Source organism: Epinephelus fuscoguttatus, linkage group LG2 (genome assembly GCF_011397635.1).
Source record: "Epinephelus fuscoguttatus linkage group LG2, E.fuscoguttatus.final_Chr_v1".
Classification (NCBI taxonomy): Eukaryota; Metazoa; Chordata; class Actinopteri; order Perciformes; family Serranidae; genus Epinephelus; species Epinephelus fuscoguttatus.
In genome coordinates, this window is record NC_064753.1 from 4,434,223 (window position 1) to 4,451,296 (window position 17,074).

Sequence of the window (17,074 nt, forward strand, 5' to 3'; positions counted from 1 at the left end):
CGCACAAAAAAAAAGCTGATTCATCGTGGCGGCGGATCTGGTTCCCAAGCCAAATGTTAAAAGAATACTCCGACGATTTTGGAGTTATGCCCTTTCGCTATCATTTTCATATTGAGACAACATGATGGATATCGTTTTTGTGTTTGTACGTCCAGTGGCTGGGTCTCAGCGGTTAGCATTGGGGTCAGTACGTCTTTGAACGCGACTTTGAGGAGTTTCTTGTAGCAGACACAGACCCAGAGCCATACCTGTTTGAGCCGGAGCATACAGATGAGGAACTCCCAGGTGTTGGATGCTGAGCGGGCGAGAAGAGAGGCTGAATCCTCTGGAGCGGCGGAGCAGCAACAGGCCGAGGGGAGACGGAGGTCAGGGGAGGACTGGTGGTGTACCTGCGGGGCTAGCTAACATATTCCTATGGAGGTTGAATCATTTTGCTGCACAGAATGGGATTCGGTGCTACCATCGTTGGGGAGATATATCATCAGGAGGAAAACCGCCGCAGAGAGTGCATCTCAAGGAGTGAAAACTTTGCAGCAATCACTAAGTTAATCTGGAAAAAAATGCCCAGGCCTGCAGGAGCTGATGGACAGCTTTCAGTCAAGTGAGTAATATCATCCGTGTCGTGTCTTTGTTTGCTTTTACCGAGTGACCTAGCGTACCTGTCCCAGAGCCAGCTGCAGCTGTTGCTCACCAGTGTATCCCTCCGTGCAGGACATAAACACACTATAGTTCAAACTAAAACGACTAAAACGGACTCTCGTTTTTTGAATTAATGTTTAAACATGTTTATTTTAAATGCACGTGCAGAAATGCCACCTTCAGGGTTTCTGTAACATTTATTTGTTCACTTTTACTGTAGGTAACGATATCCATCATGTTATCTCAATATGAAAATGATAGGGAAAGGGCATAACTCCCAAATCGTTGGAGTATTCCTTTAAGTCGCCAATTTGGGCACATTTTGGATTTGTGCCAGATGACAAGGGGCAGCCAGTGAATTTGGATGAAGCAATATGCCGTATGTGTAGGAAAGAAGTATAAGTTTCTCGAGGAAATACGAGGGGTGGCTGTGACGTATCACCGCCATACCGTGGTGATACATTACCTCAAATATTCAGACAACACAGCCATCCTCACCCTTCTCACAGACGACTCTGCCCTCGACTACCATAACACTGTCACACACTTCACCCAGTGGTGTGACAGTAACCACCTTCACCTCAACGTCACCAAAACAAAAGAATTAATAATTAGCCCTCCCTCCCCCCAGCACCCCATTATCATTAACAACCAAACAGTTGAAACAGAAGACAGCTTCAAATACCTTGGAATAACACTGGACAATAAACTCACCTTCGACCAGCACATCACAGACATCCAGAAACGTAGTCACCAAAGAGTATCAGTTATCCATAAGCTTAAAGGACTCTATGTTGCTCCACATCTCCTGCTGTTAATGTACCAGTGCATTATTCAATCCATCCTACTGTACTGTTCTACCTGTTTCTATACCATGCTCTCTGTCAAAAACCGGACTAAACTCACACGCATAACTGGCACTGCCGCAAAAATCATCAGTCTTCCCACACCTAACCTCACTGAACTTAACAACAGGGCCATCACACGTATCACAACCTCAATAGAACAGGACTCCACATACCCACTAAACGAACATCTTGCCCCGCTGCCCTCAGGACGCAGGTATAAAACGCTGAGGTGCAGAAGGGCTCGCTTCGGGAAAAGCCTGATTCCTGCAGCCATAGCTGCTCTGAACAACAGGTCCCGTTGATTGTGCCATGTTTATATACTGTATATGTCGTTGCTTTTTGTGTGCTGCTCGCCAGTGTGATGTGTTCTGATGGTGTCGGTGTTTGTGTGTCATTTTTTTTCATGCTGAGTCCAACATGTACAGTGCTGTGGAAAAGAATTTCCCCTTGGGGACAATAAAACCTAAAACCTAAAAACCTAACTGCCCTACCACTCAGCTACTGAGGAAACAGTTGATTGTTGTGGGTCATTGGGTCATTTGACAGGATGAATTATAAATTGATTGAAATTCTTCTTACTTGAGTTGAATATATTGGATATTTAAGATTTGTCAAAGGGATTGGGAATTTTAGTTTTGAAATTAATAAAGTAGCAGAGGATATGGCACGTCAACCTTTAAACCACAAGAGTCCACAGCAGATGGGCAGAAACAGGAGAACTACCCAGGTGCAGGTAGTTTCCTGATGGGGGGTTCACAAAACTTACAATATTCACAACAGTTTAACTGTTGGGGATACAATCCTGAAAAAAAAAATCATTACACATCAACCTGCTGGTTTCTGGTGTATTGACAAAGACTTCAGTGAAAGTTGCTTAGTGTGGCACAAGCCAGTGTGGAAATTCAAATCTTGAACCCCTGTGTCCCCAAACAAATAATTTACTATCTGCGCCCCACCAGGAAGACATGTTTCTTTACACACTTTCTGACAACTTGAGCCGATGATGTCACATATGCGAAACTTTTTTTTTTTGTCTTTTTAGTCTTAAAGCACTTACAACAGGTAAAGTACTGTCAAACATTTTGATGACATTTCGTTATCAATCAATCAATCAGTTTTATTTATAAAGCCCAATATCACAAATCACAATTTGCCTCACAGGGCTTTACAGCATACAACATCCCTCTGTCCTTTGGACCCTCACAAAAATGAAATGAAATAGAAAATGTTGTACATACAATACGAATTACAATAAGATATTGAATTTCACTGCAGGCCCACTGTTAAAACTGGTGTGAACACCATTTGAAACATGGCGTCTCATATCCAGGGCATGCCTGTGTCAGTTTTGGTTGCATTTGAATGAAGACTTGTTGAGATATACAGTACAGGCCAAAAGTTTGGACACACCTTCTCATTCAATGTGTTTTCTTTATTTTCATGACTATTTACATTGTAGATTCTCACTGAAGGCATCAAAACTATGAATGAACACATGTGGAGTTATGTACTTAACAAAAAAAGGTGAAATAACTGAAAACATGTTTTATATTCTAGTTTCTTCAAAATAGCCACCCTTTGCTCTGATTACTGCTTTGCACACTCTTGGCATTCTCTCCATGAGCTTCAAGAGGTAGTCACCTGAAATGGTTTCCACTTCACAGGTGTGCCTTATCAGGGTTAATTAGTGGAATTTCTTGCTTTATCAATGGGGTTGGGACCACCAGTTGTGTTGTGCAGAAGTCAGGTTAATACACAGCCGACAGCTCTATTGGACAACTGTTAAAATTCATATTATGGCAAGAACCAATCAGCCAACTGAAGAAAAACGAGTGGCCATCATTACTTTAAGAAATGAAGGTCAGTCAGTCTGGAAAATTGCAAAAACTTTAAATATGTCCCCAAGTGGAGTCGCAAAAACCATCAAGCGCTACAACGAAACTGGCACACATGAGGACCGACCCAGGAAAGGAAGACCAAGAGTCACCTCTGCTTCTGAGGATAAGTTCATCCGAGTCACCAGCCTCAGAAATGGCAAGTTAACAGCAGCTCAGATCAGAGACCAGATGAATGCCACACAGAGTTCTAGCAGCAGACCCATCTCTAGAACAACTGTTAAGAGGAGACTGCGCCAATCAGGCCTTCATGGTCAAATAGCTGCTAGGAAACCACTGCTAAGGAGAGGCAACAAGCAGAAGAGATTTGTTTGGGCCAAGAAACACAAGGAATGGACATTAGACCAGTGGAAATCTGTGCTTTGGTCTCATGAGTCCAAATTTGAGATCTTTGGTTTCAACCGCCGTGTCTTTGTGAGACGCAGAAAAGGTGAACGGATGGATTCCACATGCCTGGTTCCCACTGTGAAGCATGGAGGAGGAGGTGTGATGGTGTGGGGGTGTTTTGCTGGTGACACTGTTGGGGATTTATTCAAAATTGAAGGCACACTGAACCAGCATGGCTACCACAGCATCCTGCAGCGACATGCCATCCCATCCGGTTTGTGTTTAGTTGGACGATCATTTATTTTTCAACAGGACAATGACCCCAAACACACCTCCAGGCTGTGTAAGGGCTATTTGACCAAGAAGGAGAGTGATGGAGTGCTGCGGCAGATGACCTGGCCTCCACAGTCACCGGACCTGAACCCAATCGAGATGGTTTGGGGTGAGCTGGACCACAGAGTGAAGGCAAAGGGGCCAACAAGTGCTAAACACCTCTGGGAACTCCTTCAAGACTGTTGGAAAACCATTTCAGGTGACTACCTCTTGAAGCTCATGGAGAGAATGCCAAGAGTGTGCAAAGCAGTAATCAGAGCAAAGGGTGGCTATTTTGAAGAAACTAGAATATAAAACATGTTTTCATGTTATTTCACCTTTTTTTGTTAAGTACATAACTCCACATGTGTTCATTCATAGTTTTGATGCCTTCAGTGAGAATCTACAATGTAAATAGTCATGAAAATAAAGAAAACGCATTGAATGAGAAGGTGTGTCCAAACTTTTGGCCTGTACTGTAGATGTTAACATAAAGTGTATTCTTAAAAATATAGAGTGATAGACTTCTGAATTGAATATAGATTGTAGTGAGGCAAACTTCTGTTGCAATTCAGTGTGCTGTGCTGAAAAAATGTAAGCTCTGTAAGACATACTGATGATTTCTGATTTTTATCAAGTTTCGAATGTGAAATATCTTGAAATTTAGATTTATTGGAATAAGCTATATCACCTTTAAGCAATCATTACCAAATTTTATGCATTGACTGAATCATGACCCTAGATGGTCCAAACCAAATTTAGTACATATCTCTAGCTGATTATGAAATAGAAACTTTTCCCATTTGTGGCACCCTCTAGTGGCAGGATATCCCAAGACTGCTTGGCGAAGCTCAGACAAAGGATTTGCAAATTGCAAACATGTAAATGTTTGTAACAGTGCCACCTTGAGTTCAATGAATGTCATGTTTTATGCCTCAGTAGTGGGTGGAATTTGCAACCCACCTGCCAATTTTGGTGAGTTTTCGTCATACAGTTTTTGCTGCACGAACACTTTTAGTGGGAAAAAAATATATGAAGAAAGAAAGAAAGAAAGAAAGAAAGAAGTTTTTTTTTAAAGATTATTTTTGGGCATTTTGCCTTTAATGGACAGGATAGTGTGTGAAATGGGGGAGAGAGAGAGAGTGGGGGGACGACATGCAGCAAAGGGTTGCAGGCCGGAGTCGAACTCGCGACCGCTGCAGCGAGGCATCACCTCTATACATGGGGTGCCGGCACTATCCACTACGCTACTGACGCCCCAAGAAAGCAGAATTTGAACAAAAGCAAAAGAGTTCCAGCATCATGTGTTGCTGCTTGGACCCCTAAATAGAGCCGCAAGCAGCAAATCAGGGTCATGCCAACATGGGTTGTTAGAAGTTGAAAGCTGCGATCAAGACCTTTGACATTTTATGTCAACTTACTGTACCACAATAGCCGTAATTATATTTATAATTTTACTACTTTCATTCATGTTGTTGTAAGCTACTGTCATTACCATCTGTCCTGCATCTCTGTCTCTGTCTCTCTTTCTGTCTCATTGTGTCATACAGATTACTGTTAATTTATTATGCTGATCTGTTCTGTACGACATCTATTGCACGTCTGTACGTCCTGGAAGAGGGACTCCTCCTCAGTTGCTCTTCCTGAGGTTTCTACCATTTTTTCCCGCGTTAAAGGGGATTTTGGGGAGTTTTTCCTTATCCTCTGCGAGGGTCCAAAGGACAGAGGGATGTCGTATGCTGTAAAGCCCTGTGAGGCAAATTGTGATTGTGATATTGGGCTTTATAAATAAAATTGATTGATTGATTAATAACATCAGCGATAAAGATAACTAACAGGTTTTTCGATGATTGGAGACGCCCTCATTCATTTCTGTGTGGTGCCTCATTTCGCTGTGCTGTTCCCCCTTTTGGTCATGATGAGGAAAGTTAATAAGAATACACTTGAAAAGGACAAATAAAACACAGCAAATTGGATGCACCATGAAATGCTTATCTTACATGAACACTTTGTTGCAGTCATCATTGTTGTGGAGCTGGAGAGTTTGCAGCTCTGCTCCTGTGTCCAAGACATACAGCCGCACGTAAAGCTTTTACTTTTGCTAACAATGGTCCAGTAATAACTACAGAAAAAGTGGTACATTTCAGATTATTTTTTTCTTTTTTCTTTTTTTTCTTTTTTTTTTAATTTTAAGATGGTGGCGCCCCATATTGAGAAATTTCAATGTAGATTTACTCATGTTTCAACATTGGTATAGAACATATCTTGCAAGTTTTGTAATGATTGGACAATGTCTGACTAACATTCTGATTTGTGTTATGCCACACCCATTTTTTGGCATTTGTAGCGCCCCCTAGTGGTCAATTTAAATTGAATTTTCAGTCACAAAGATCTTAGTCTGAGTGGGCGGAAGTTTGCTGCAGAGATCAGCCTCTCATTGGGCGGAACAAGCCACCCGCTGAAGTCCCGCCCTACCACCTCCGGTTGTGTAGCAGTTTTCAACCGTTTTCAACACATCCTAGTAGTAGTAGTCATTTTTCTGCCATGGTTCGCGTCCTGTAGGTGATATTTTTGTGGGCGTGTTACACCATAACCTGCTTCCCCCCGGCAATATTTTAGCAAGCGCACCTTTGCTGTGGCACCACCCAGAACGACTGTGATTGGTTGAAAGAAGTACAAGCAGCCGGGGCGTTTTTTTCTCCAATCTCACAGTGAGAGTCGGCCCAGCCAAACCTTTGTTTTCTTGAGAAAGGTCTGGTGAGCGAGACTACAAAGATCTATCCTGCAAGATTTGTGATGACTGGTGCCACGGTTATTAAATTAGGTCTATTTATGTGCTGAGCCACACCCCCTTTGAAGTTCATTGGGTAATATCTTCAAAACACATTGAAAAATCAGGCTTGAGGCATAAGTGTCCACAAGTGGTGATTTCAGGGTTCAAGTCAGCATGGACTATTTGAAGTTGACAGCTGCATGGATTGAAACCTTGGATGGTTCACAATGTCTGCATGAAGATAACAGGTTTTATGACCATCTCTGAGGCTTAAAGCTGTAAATATTGCCATATGGACACTAAAATTAAAAAACAGTGTCATGTGAGCAATTGTGTTAATCATAACAGCATAAGCTAGGGTTGTATATGGCCAAAAAATGGCATTAAAGAAATTGTTTTCATTGAAAAACAACAATAACACAGTCAAGCAACTGTTTTTATGTTAATTTCATATCAAGGATGTGATCAGATAATAAAACGTAATGATTTTATTAAAACTTTCTGGAAGCAGCAGTTGATTTGGGAATTTGTATCCTTCCCCATTGGCAAGAAAATTGTTTACACCTGCATAGATAGTGAATTTGATTCATGAAAATTGAAAAATACTATACAAACTGATTTAGAATATAATTAAATAACATCTAACTGAACACAGAGTGCGTGCATTTTGGGGAGGCCTGTGTGTAATTGTACACTGACCCCTGGAGGGTCAAAAATGTAGAAAACACCAAGTCACTAAACTTCACAATCTATATTATAGCCATTTTGTCCATTTATCTTTGGAAGTTTTATTGACAAAAAAAAGAGTCATACACTTTATATGTATAAAATAATACATGCATACAGTGTAAGTTATCAAGTTGTGCTTACAAATCTAAGCAATTTCAATGTAACATGTTACAAATGAGCCGCTCGTGGCATCTGTACTTTGGTGTTTCTTTAAACCTTTAATCCATGTTAGACACTGATGAAAAAGGTAATCATTTTGAGGCGTACAATACGCTGTTGGGCAGTGTCAGTTTATAATGCCACAGTATGGTATAAGTTTGAAATGCTGTCAGACAATAATGTTATTTAAGGAGCTGGAAAAAAAACCCATAGACCAGGCAGCAACTGCAGCATGTTACATTTATGGCAACCCTCCCCTACACATCCATTAAAACTGGCACAAGGAGACAGATGGAGAGCCATCTCTGACATTGTCCAAAATGTTCTCTCCATCGCTTGTGATTATGACAGTCAATTTCCTGCTTCAGATCCCAGCACCTGCTATAAACATTTAAGTGAATGAGAATTGCTGTCCTTCCCTTCGGTGTAAAACTACCCCAGGGGAGACAACTGTAGAATAGGATGTATTAACCTTATCAAGATTTAACAAAGTGACTCTACATGAGTCACAAGTGTTAAATAAAAATCTAAATTGCAAAACTATAGGACAGTAGCAACATTGTGCAGCAATCCCCCTTTATGACATATGTGGTTTCATACAAGCATTATGAATTGCTTCCAGAGGCAGGGGGCTTCTGTTTAGAATTGGGGTAGGCTCCACATGAACTCAGGCTGTGCAGAAGTGAATGTGAGGCAGTGCAATGCTAAATAACACCCTGGTGCTTTAATGATATCACTAACTTTAATGTTATTTGGCCACCCTGCAGATAAGCTGGCATTTGTGGGCTTCAAGGGCTCCTTCCACCCTGACTGGGTCCATCTGGAGGTGGATGCCAACCGAGCCAAGATCCATCAGGTCCTGCCTGTCCCTGTGTTCCACAAGATGAAGTTATGAGAAGCAGGCAGAGTGGGGAGGACAGCCATCAGACTATGTAGTCCCCTCCAAGCCTCACCCCCACACATACACACACACACACACACACACACACACACACGCATAAAACATACTTCCAGCCCAACAGAGTTGGTTGCTCCAAGCTATTGTCCAGGATCAGTGGTGTTTTTTCTGTGTTTGGCAGTGACAAAGAATGATATGATTTGGTTTGTTGACCCTTGAAGACCCTCTCCCAGAGCCAGCACTGCCCACAATGAACTATATCTATGTAAGTCATCAGTAGAGGACTGTAAGGTGACAGCACACCCTCTGGCGGCCATACTGGAGGTCTTTGAGTTCTTCAGCAACAATGGTCAGAACAAGCAATGGTGTTTGCAGACATTACCATAGACAGACATTGATACAATACCTTAATATACCTACTGACCTAGAGTCAAGAGAGGTGGGGCAGCAATGTGAAGGGTTGTACGGAAGAACAGTCCCCCCAAACTTTACGATGTCTGGGGCTACATTCCAATATCTCTGTCGGTACCTCACAGCAATGCTGTCACCGCAGGGCTCACAATGTAGGCAAACTGCCCCATCAGAAATTGTCTGGCACTATCAGCTGGTGACAGCTTACTGCAGCAGTTGTAGAGCTATGGCAGCCTACTGTAGTTTCAACAGCCTGCAATGATATAAAAGCAAAAGTGGGAATGGAAGTGTCCCAAATCTGACTGACAAAAAAAAAATGTATGTCTCTGTCACACTTTTGAAAAAAATCAGATCTGTGTCATATAAGAGCAAAAAAAGAAAAAAGTATTTGGGCCACATTTGCTTGTAATGTGATCGTAGTCTTAGTTTCATGTTAAGATTAACAGTGGCCTATTTTCAATTAATTTGGTGGGCTTGATAGTTGGCTGGCCAAGCCAAAAACTTGAACTGACTCAAGTCCATCCTTTTTGTACATAGTCTGTCCTCTAACACAGTTTTCTATCCAGACTCTGACATCTGCAGAAAATATGCCGATACCCTTTGGTGTAACTGTTGGATGACACTGTTAGAAAGAGCAGTTTGATGATGTCAAGGTCGAGCTATTCTTGGAATGAACTAGTTCATATGATGTGTCATAATTCATGTCTAAAGGCAAAATAATCACTCACAGTTACAGACAGGGTGAAGGCCCTGCAGTTATTGTGAAGGGCAAGATGTATTAATTGTTAATTGGGCACACAAACCAATGAAAAGAGACTGACCAAAAGGGTCAGTCTCTTTTCAAAGGCATCCATGATCTTGAACTTATTTGTACACTAAAACCCCACTGTTTTAAGAATGACAAAAAGAAAGGCATTCCATTTCAGTGTGATTTTGAATGGTGGATCCTCTTGGACACTGGTGCAAACTTGGTATCACTTCCCCAGTTATGAGTATCAGGCCCAGAGTGGGACTAATTTTCAGCCCTGGAGTTTTATACCTCAGACCAGCCCACTTTAGATCACAACCTATTATAACCTTACATGTTAAGTCTACAATAGCACACTGTTCTCTAAAGCCTTGTAATTCAGTGTATTTTTCTAAAATATTTCCAATTCAGTGCAAATAAGGGTTGCTTCACAATGTATATTTATTTCAACATGAGTGCACATATCCAAAATTTTTCTTTACAACACAACATCCTTTTCAACAATATCAGAATCTATATTCTGTTCAAATAAGTGTTCACAGATATCCAAACCTTAAAAATGAAATTAAAGAATAAATACAAATAATAAATATTAAATTTGAAAAAATAAAAAATAGAATAAAAAGTAAACAGACATGTCCTGTGATTTTCAGAGCTGCCAGTGGAGGCGGCCCATGGACAGTGGTAGCAGCATACATGATACCCAGTGCCATGACTGAACACCGGCCCAATAAAAAAAATAACTGAACACCGGCCCTCGCGGCCCAAACATCAGACTGGCCCACCGGGAATTGTCCCAGTCCTCCTGATTAGCCACTCCAGATTGGTCAATCTGGGTAGATAGGTCAGTCTACCTAGGTGCTCACAGCTGGCAAAGTTTAATGTTGCCTCTGGTTGTCCCGTGACCTGGCACAGCGAGGGGGGGGGCTTTCATCATGGAGAGCATCATGGTGCAATAATTGTTCAATGGAAATAATGGTGCACACTTGAATAATGAAAAAAGAGAGCTTGAGAGGTTTTTTTTCCAAATATAGGATGACATGCGCAAGTTAGGATTTAGTTGCTCAATGAGAGACTATGATTGTTGTGAGGGGTGGGAGTGTGGGAGTCAAGGAGCTAATTAAGCATGATGCCTCTTACCCAAAAACATCCTCAAGCTCTTCCTGGGAACTCAAAATCTTTTTTCCAGGCCAGATGGGATTTAAAAACCCTCCAGCATGTTTTAGGGCTGTCCTGGGTTCCTTGTCTTTGTTGTGGCCTAAGCTAGTTCAACTGACTCCTTTCAAGAAACCCCTATGAACAGACAGAGCAACTTCACCTGGAATAGTAAAGGCTGACGATCCTTGTCTGATGAAGGGCAGGTGCCTGAAACATTAAAGTGATTTGAAGGTGCAGTTCCTGCTGTGCGGACTTCATGTTCATTTTTGCAAATTGGTAATCCAACCAACAGGAAAGTCTGTCAGATATCTATGCAGAGGCACACAGAACGGGAGTTATACAATATATTACACAAACTGCCCAATGACAATGACTTGCACAAATTTTGTAATAGCAAAAATGTGATGCCAACCATATTAAGTTATGATTAACAAATCAGCAAAATATTTGGTACCAGTGCTTTTCAGCTGGATAATTCTTAACTATACATGCTTGGCAACTAAAGAGTGATTAGGTACAAAACTATTTTGTTAACAAAAAGGGAAGATTGTGCTCATGGTCATGCATGGGTTACTACAAAACAGGCATATCAGTCAGAGGCCCAGGGTCACAAGGGGCTAGGGGTCACAAAACAGCTACAAAAAGATGCAAAATGGCTACTAATGACCTCTTTGAAAGCACATGGGAAACGTTTGCAAATGTTTGGTTCACCTGCAAAATGCTGGAGACACAAAATAACTACAAATTATGCAGCCGTTTTGTAGTTGGTTTGTTTTTTCTTTTTTCCTTCAGTCCTGGTGTGTTTCTCCCATGTTGGAGGGATGGAAGGCCTTTTATATGTCTGTGCCCATTGGAACAGCAGTCTCATATTCTGTAATTGCTGTCATTGAGCAATCTGTTTTTAAGCACGAAAGTTAGGTTACAAAGTAGGTTGACTGCAATTCCAAGCAATTTCAGTCCAGTTTGTTTTTGACCAAAGATTAATTGACAGCTATCACACCAGTTGTTTTTTGTTTTTTTCACACCACTTTCTACATTGGCATGAACCATTGGAAAGAAACATAAATACTATCACAAAGAGTTTTGTATGATTACGGTTCGTAGGAGACTGGGTTTGCCACTTTTCTTTCTCACAATAACCTACATTAAGAAAGAAACCTGATATATTTGATTTTTCACTTTTATGTTGATCATTTCCAAGGATCTCTATTTTTAGTTTGGTTGTTTGATGTTTATATAACTACTTAGCCGACTGACTGTTCACTAAGTCCCGCTCCTTTGTGATGGTCCATCAAACTGTTGGAGCTAGCATGGAGCCCACACTATAACTATCTGCACTACCTGAAGAAATGTTACCACGTTTTTGGAGAATTGAAAAAGCAATTTCAAAGAGACAATATTTGTTTGATGGATATATCCAGGATGTTAAACTGACTCAGCAGCAAAAACAGGTTAAACAGATAAAGATGGTTGGAAGCTAAAGTCCAACTAAAGGCTACAGATCACAGTGTAAAACTTAACAACCACATCACTGTCAATCAAGACAGAAGACAATAAATGTAAAGTGAAAATTTGCCAATACTGAACCAGCTGTATGGCATCATAGTATGTGCAGATGAACAGTGTTTGGCTTCCCCTTCCAACTGTGCCACCGCCATCACCCGGACCTCTGCCGCAGGACAGGCAGGTGCCCTGGAGGAGCCAGATACAGTTCATCTGTGTAAAGGGTCAGGAGTTAGCAAAGGGTCAGTTCTCAAGAATCATGCAAACACATGGACTATCATGCAAATGCAACGCCTATACATGAATAGAGGGAGAAAATACTAAGAAAGTGTGAGCTGATCGAGTGGATCGTGCGAGTTAGCTAATCATATTTTATGTACATACATCATCAAGCATCTTTCCCATGCAGATCTTCATAGTATGTGATAGATGTAGAAGTTTAATGGTTTCTTTGCTTGGTTATAAACCTGCTTTTTTTAACTGAACTGTTAAAAAAGAGAAAAGTGTAGGAGAAAAACGAAACAAAACAAAACAAAAATATTCCTTGTTTCACACTCAGACCAGTGGTTTGTAACTTGCTCTGTTTCATTCCGAGCACTCGATGACTGGATATTGTGATGTTTTCCTCCATGTTTTTTTTTTGTTTGTTTTTGTTTTTGTTTTTTTCATATCAGTGTTTGTGATCCATCCATCAGTGTTCTTGGAGTAAACCAGCATGATGACCATAACAACATAAAAGATTAAATTAAATTGTCCATTGAATGTTAAATCAGGGAATTTTTAAATGTGCAATTTCCCCATTAAAGTAAATTAATCTTTGTTTCAATCTGGTGAGAAAAAGGAGCCCCCCACCCGCCACCACCACCACCCCAACCCCCCACCCCCTTGCCGAAATAGCTGGTCTTTTTTCGGAGGTTGTAGCAGTAATTTAGTGTTTTGTATGTTTAATGTGTTTTTAAAAATCCACAAATGGCTAAGAGATATATTTTATACTTATTTATTGTACAGACACAGTTGATCCAAATCTACAAGGGCCATCTTTTAAGCTGTAATGTTACTGCTGTCCTGTATGTATATTGTATGTAAGAAACTATTATAACTCCATTTAAAAAGATTTGTATCAGACACTCATACTGCATACATGTATATGACTCAGAGTATAGTTGGCTTGTTTTAACTGTACACCAAATGGATGTGTTGTATATGTGGCTTGGGCTTGTAAAGTAATTAAGCTCCATGACTCTGAATTTCTTTAAGGACTTTTGTACAGAAATAAATGATGATGACCATTTTGTCTCAATGTCAATGTGACTAAAGGTACATCTGCACATCCGTTTATTCCTTCTAAGACAAACAAAGCAAAATACAAAAGAGCATCTTCTTGAAAGTGCTGTGTATTATGCTCACATTTGAGTCACATACGTACCTTGTGTCATTTCCACTATCCTCTATGTTCTCAGTACCAGGTCACAGATCAGCATGACCAGGACCCCCTTTTTAGTTTAGATGCTTAATTTCGGATATAATAAAAACAAAATATATCAATAAACAAACAAAGGAAAAAACAGCCATAATATAATTACAAAGAGAAAAGAAAAAGTTCCACGGGTAGCAGTACACATGTTCGAAAAGGAGTAGGAAGAAGTAGACTACTTATTAATTCCCACCCCTTCATTCTTCAAATCCAGTGTCATTGACATCCATCATGTGTATATACCAACATGGTATAATATAAACATAATTCAATGGCGACAAACAATACAAGCTAAATAAGATAGTCAATGTAGTTACATTGTATAATATATAGTTAAATTATACATACTATACTATACATAATATATGTCCACTATCGTGTTATATCTCAATTAAATAATATAATATGTATAATTATGTTATACTGAATATACCATACGCAATCAGTTAGATAATATCCAATCACTATCCTGCACCATTAAATTCTACCTAACAATATAATTCATTCATCTTCTAACCGCTTCATCCTCTTGAGGGTCGCGGGGGGGGCTGGAGCCTATCTCAGCTGACATCGGGCGAGAGGCAGGGTACACCCTGGACAGGTCGCCACATGTGTCACAGGGCTGACACATAGAGACAAACAACCATTCACGCTCACATTCACACCTACGGACAATTTAGAGTTATCATTTAACCTAGTCCCCAATCTGCATGTCTTTGGACTGTGGGAGGAAGCCGGAGTGCCCGGAGAGAACCCACGCTGACACGGGGAGAACATGCAAACTCCGCACAGAAGGGATCGAACCAGCAACCCTCTTGCTGTGAGGCGAGAGTGCTAACCACCACACCACCGTGCCGCCCTACCTACATTACACACACACACACACACACACACACATACATATGTATATATATATATACCATATGTATACCATGTGTATTATACATTTATAGAGGCTATACATCATATATCCTTATAACATTTATGAAATTTATAGAATACATATTATAATTTACATTGTATTTATCATCATATAAATCATCATATAACATTTATAGAATTGTAGATTGGTACTGTAATTCTGCCTCCCTATACCTCATAAAAATCAATTCCTTGTATTTTTTAAAACTGGTTTATGGTTTTTCACACCACAGCCAAATTATTTACAAAAATCATACCAAAAAAGGGGAAAGAAAAAAGAAAACACATAAAATCAGGCAAAGAGGAGTGTGGGATGCTACATACATACACACACACACACACACACACACACACACACATATACAGTACAGGCCAAAAGTTTGGACACACCTTCTCATTCAATGCGTTTTCTTTATTTTCATGACTATTTACATTGTAGATTCTCACTGAAGGCATCAAAACTATGAATGAACACATGTGGAGTTATGTACTTAACAAAAAAAGGTGAAATAACTGAAAACATGTATTATATTCTAGTTTTTTCAAAATAGCCACCCTTTGCTCTGATTACTGCTTTGCACACTCTTGGCATTCTCTCCATGAGCTTCAAGAGGTAGTCACCTGAAATGGTTTCCACTTCACAGGTGTGCCTTATCAGGGTTAATTAGTGGAATTTCTTGCTTTATCAATGGGGTTGGGACCATCAGTTGTGTTGTGCAGAAGTCAGGTTAATACACAGCCGACAGCCCTATTGGACAACTGTTAAAATTCATATTATGGCAAGAACCAATCAGCTAACTAAAGAAAAAACGAGTGGCCATCATTACTTTAAGAAATGAAGGTCAGTCAGTCCGGAAAATTGCAAAAACTTTAAATGTGTCCCCAAGTGGAGTCATAAAAACCATCAAAGCGCTACAACTGGAAACTGGCACACATGAGGACCGACCAGGAAAGGAAGACCAAGAGTCACCTCTGCTTCTGAGGATAAGTTCATCCGAGTCACCAGCCTCAGAAATCGCAAGTTAACAGCAGCTCAGATCAGAGAGCAGATGAATGCCACACAGAGTTCTAGCAGCAGACCCATCTCTAGAACAACTGTTAAGAGGAGACTGCGCCAATCAGGCCTTCATGGTCAAATAGCTGCTAGGAAACCACTGCTAAGGAGAGGCAACAAGCAGAAGAGATTTGTTTGGGCCAAGAAACACAAGGAATGGACATTAGACCAGTGGAAATCTGTGCTTTGGTCTGATGAGTCCAAATTTGAGATCTTTGGTTCCAACCGCCGTGTCTTTGTGAGACGCAGAAAAGGTGAACGGATGGATTCCACATGCCTGGTTCCCACTGTGAAGCATGGAGGAGGAGGTGTGATGGTGTGGGAGTGTTTTGCTGGTGACACTGTTGGGGATTTATTCAAAATTGAAGGCACACTGAACCAGCATGGCTACCACAGCATCCTGCAGCGACATGCCATCCCATCCGGTTTGCATTTAGTTGGACGATCATTTATTTTTCAACAGGACAATGACCCCAAACACACCTCCAGGCTGTGTAAGGGCTATTTGACCAAGAAGGAGAGTGATGGAGTGCTGCGGCAGATGACCTGGCCTCCACAGTCACCGGACCTGAACCCAATCAAGATGGTTTGGGGTGAGCTGGACCGCAGAGTGAAGGCAAAGGGGCCAACAAGTGCTAAACACCTCTGGGAACTCCTTCAAGACTGTTGGAAAACCATTTCAGGTGACTACCTCTTGAAGCTCATGGAGAGAATGCCAAGAGTGTGCAAAGCAGTAATCAGAGCAAAGGGTGGCTATTTTGAAGAAACTAGAATATAAAACATGTTTTCAGTTATTTCACCTTTTTTGTTAAGTACATAACTCCACATGTGTTCATTCATAGTTTTGATGCCTTCAGTGAGAATCTACAATGTAAATAGTCATGAAAATAAAGAAAACGCATTGAATGAGAAGGTGTGTCCAAACTTTTGGCCTGTACTGTATGTGTGTGCGTGTGTGTGTGTGTGTGTCAGTCATAATAATACCCACACAAGTCATAATAATACCCACATTCCTAGAGGCAGCGACTGAGGAGGGGGAGTTGCAGCCATTTTTACCTCTAGTCTGTTAATCAGCCCTAAACCTAAACTAGATCATAATTCATTTGAAAGCCTCGTTCTTAGTCTTTTACAACCGACCTGGAAAACCTCGCAGCCACTTTTATTTGTTGTAGTGTACCGTGCTCCTGGCCTGTATTCTGAAATTTGTATCTGAATTCTCAGAGTT

At 40.8% G+C, this 17,074-nt stretch overlaps 1 protein-coding gene across 2 annotated transcripts in view; it reads left to right on the forward strand.

Moving 5' to 3' along the window:
* Positions 1–13,683, forward strand: part of LOC125904965 (cell migration-inducing and hyaluronan-binding protein-like) — a 430,780-nt gene extending 417,097 nt beyond the window's left edge. For both annotated transcript variants that reach the window (XM_049602687.1, XM_049602695.1), the window contains one exon: positions 8,450–13,683. In XM_049602687.1, the coding sequence (XP_049458644.1) occupies positions 8,450–8,577 (128 nt within the window). In that variant the 3' untranslated portion in view covers positions 8,578–13,683. The remainder of the gene's footprint in view (positions 1–8,449) is intronic.
* The last annotated feature ends 3,391 nt before the right edge of the window (positions 13,684–17,074 follow it).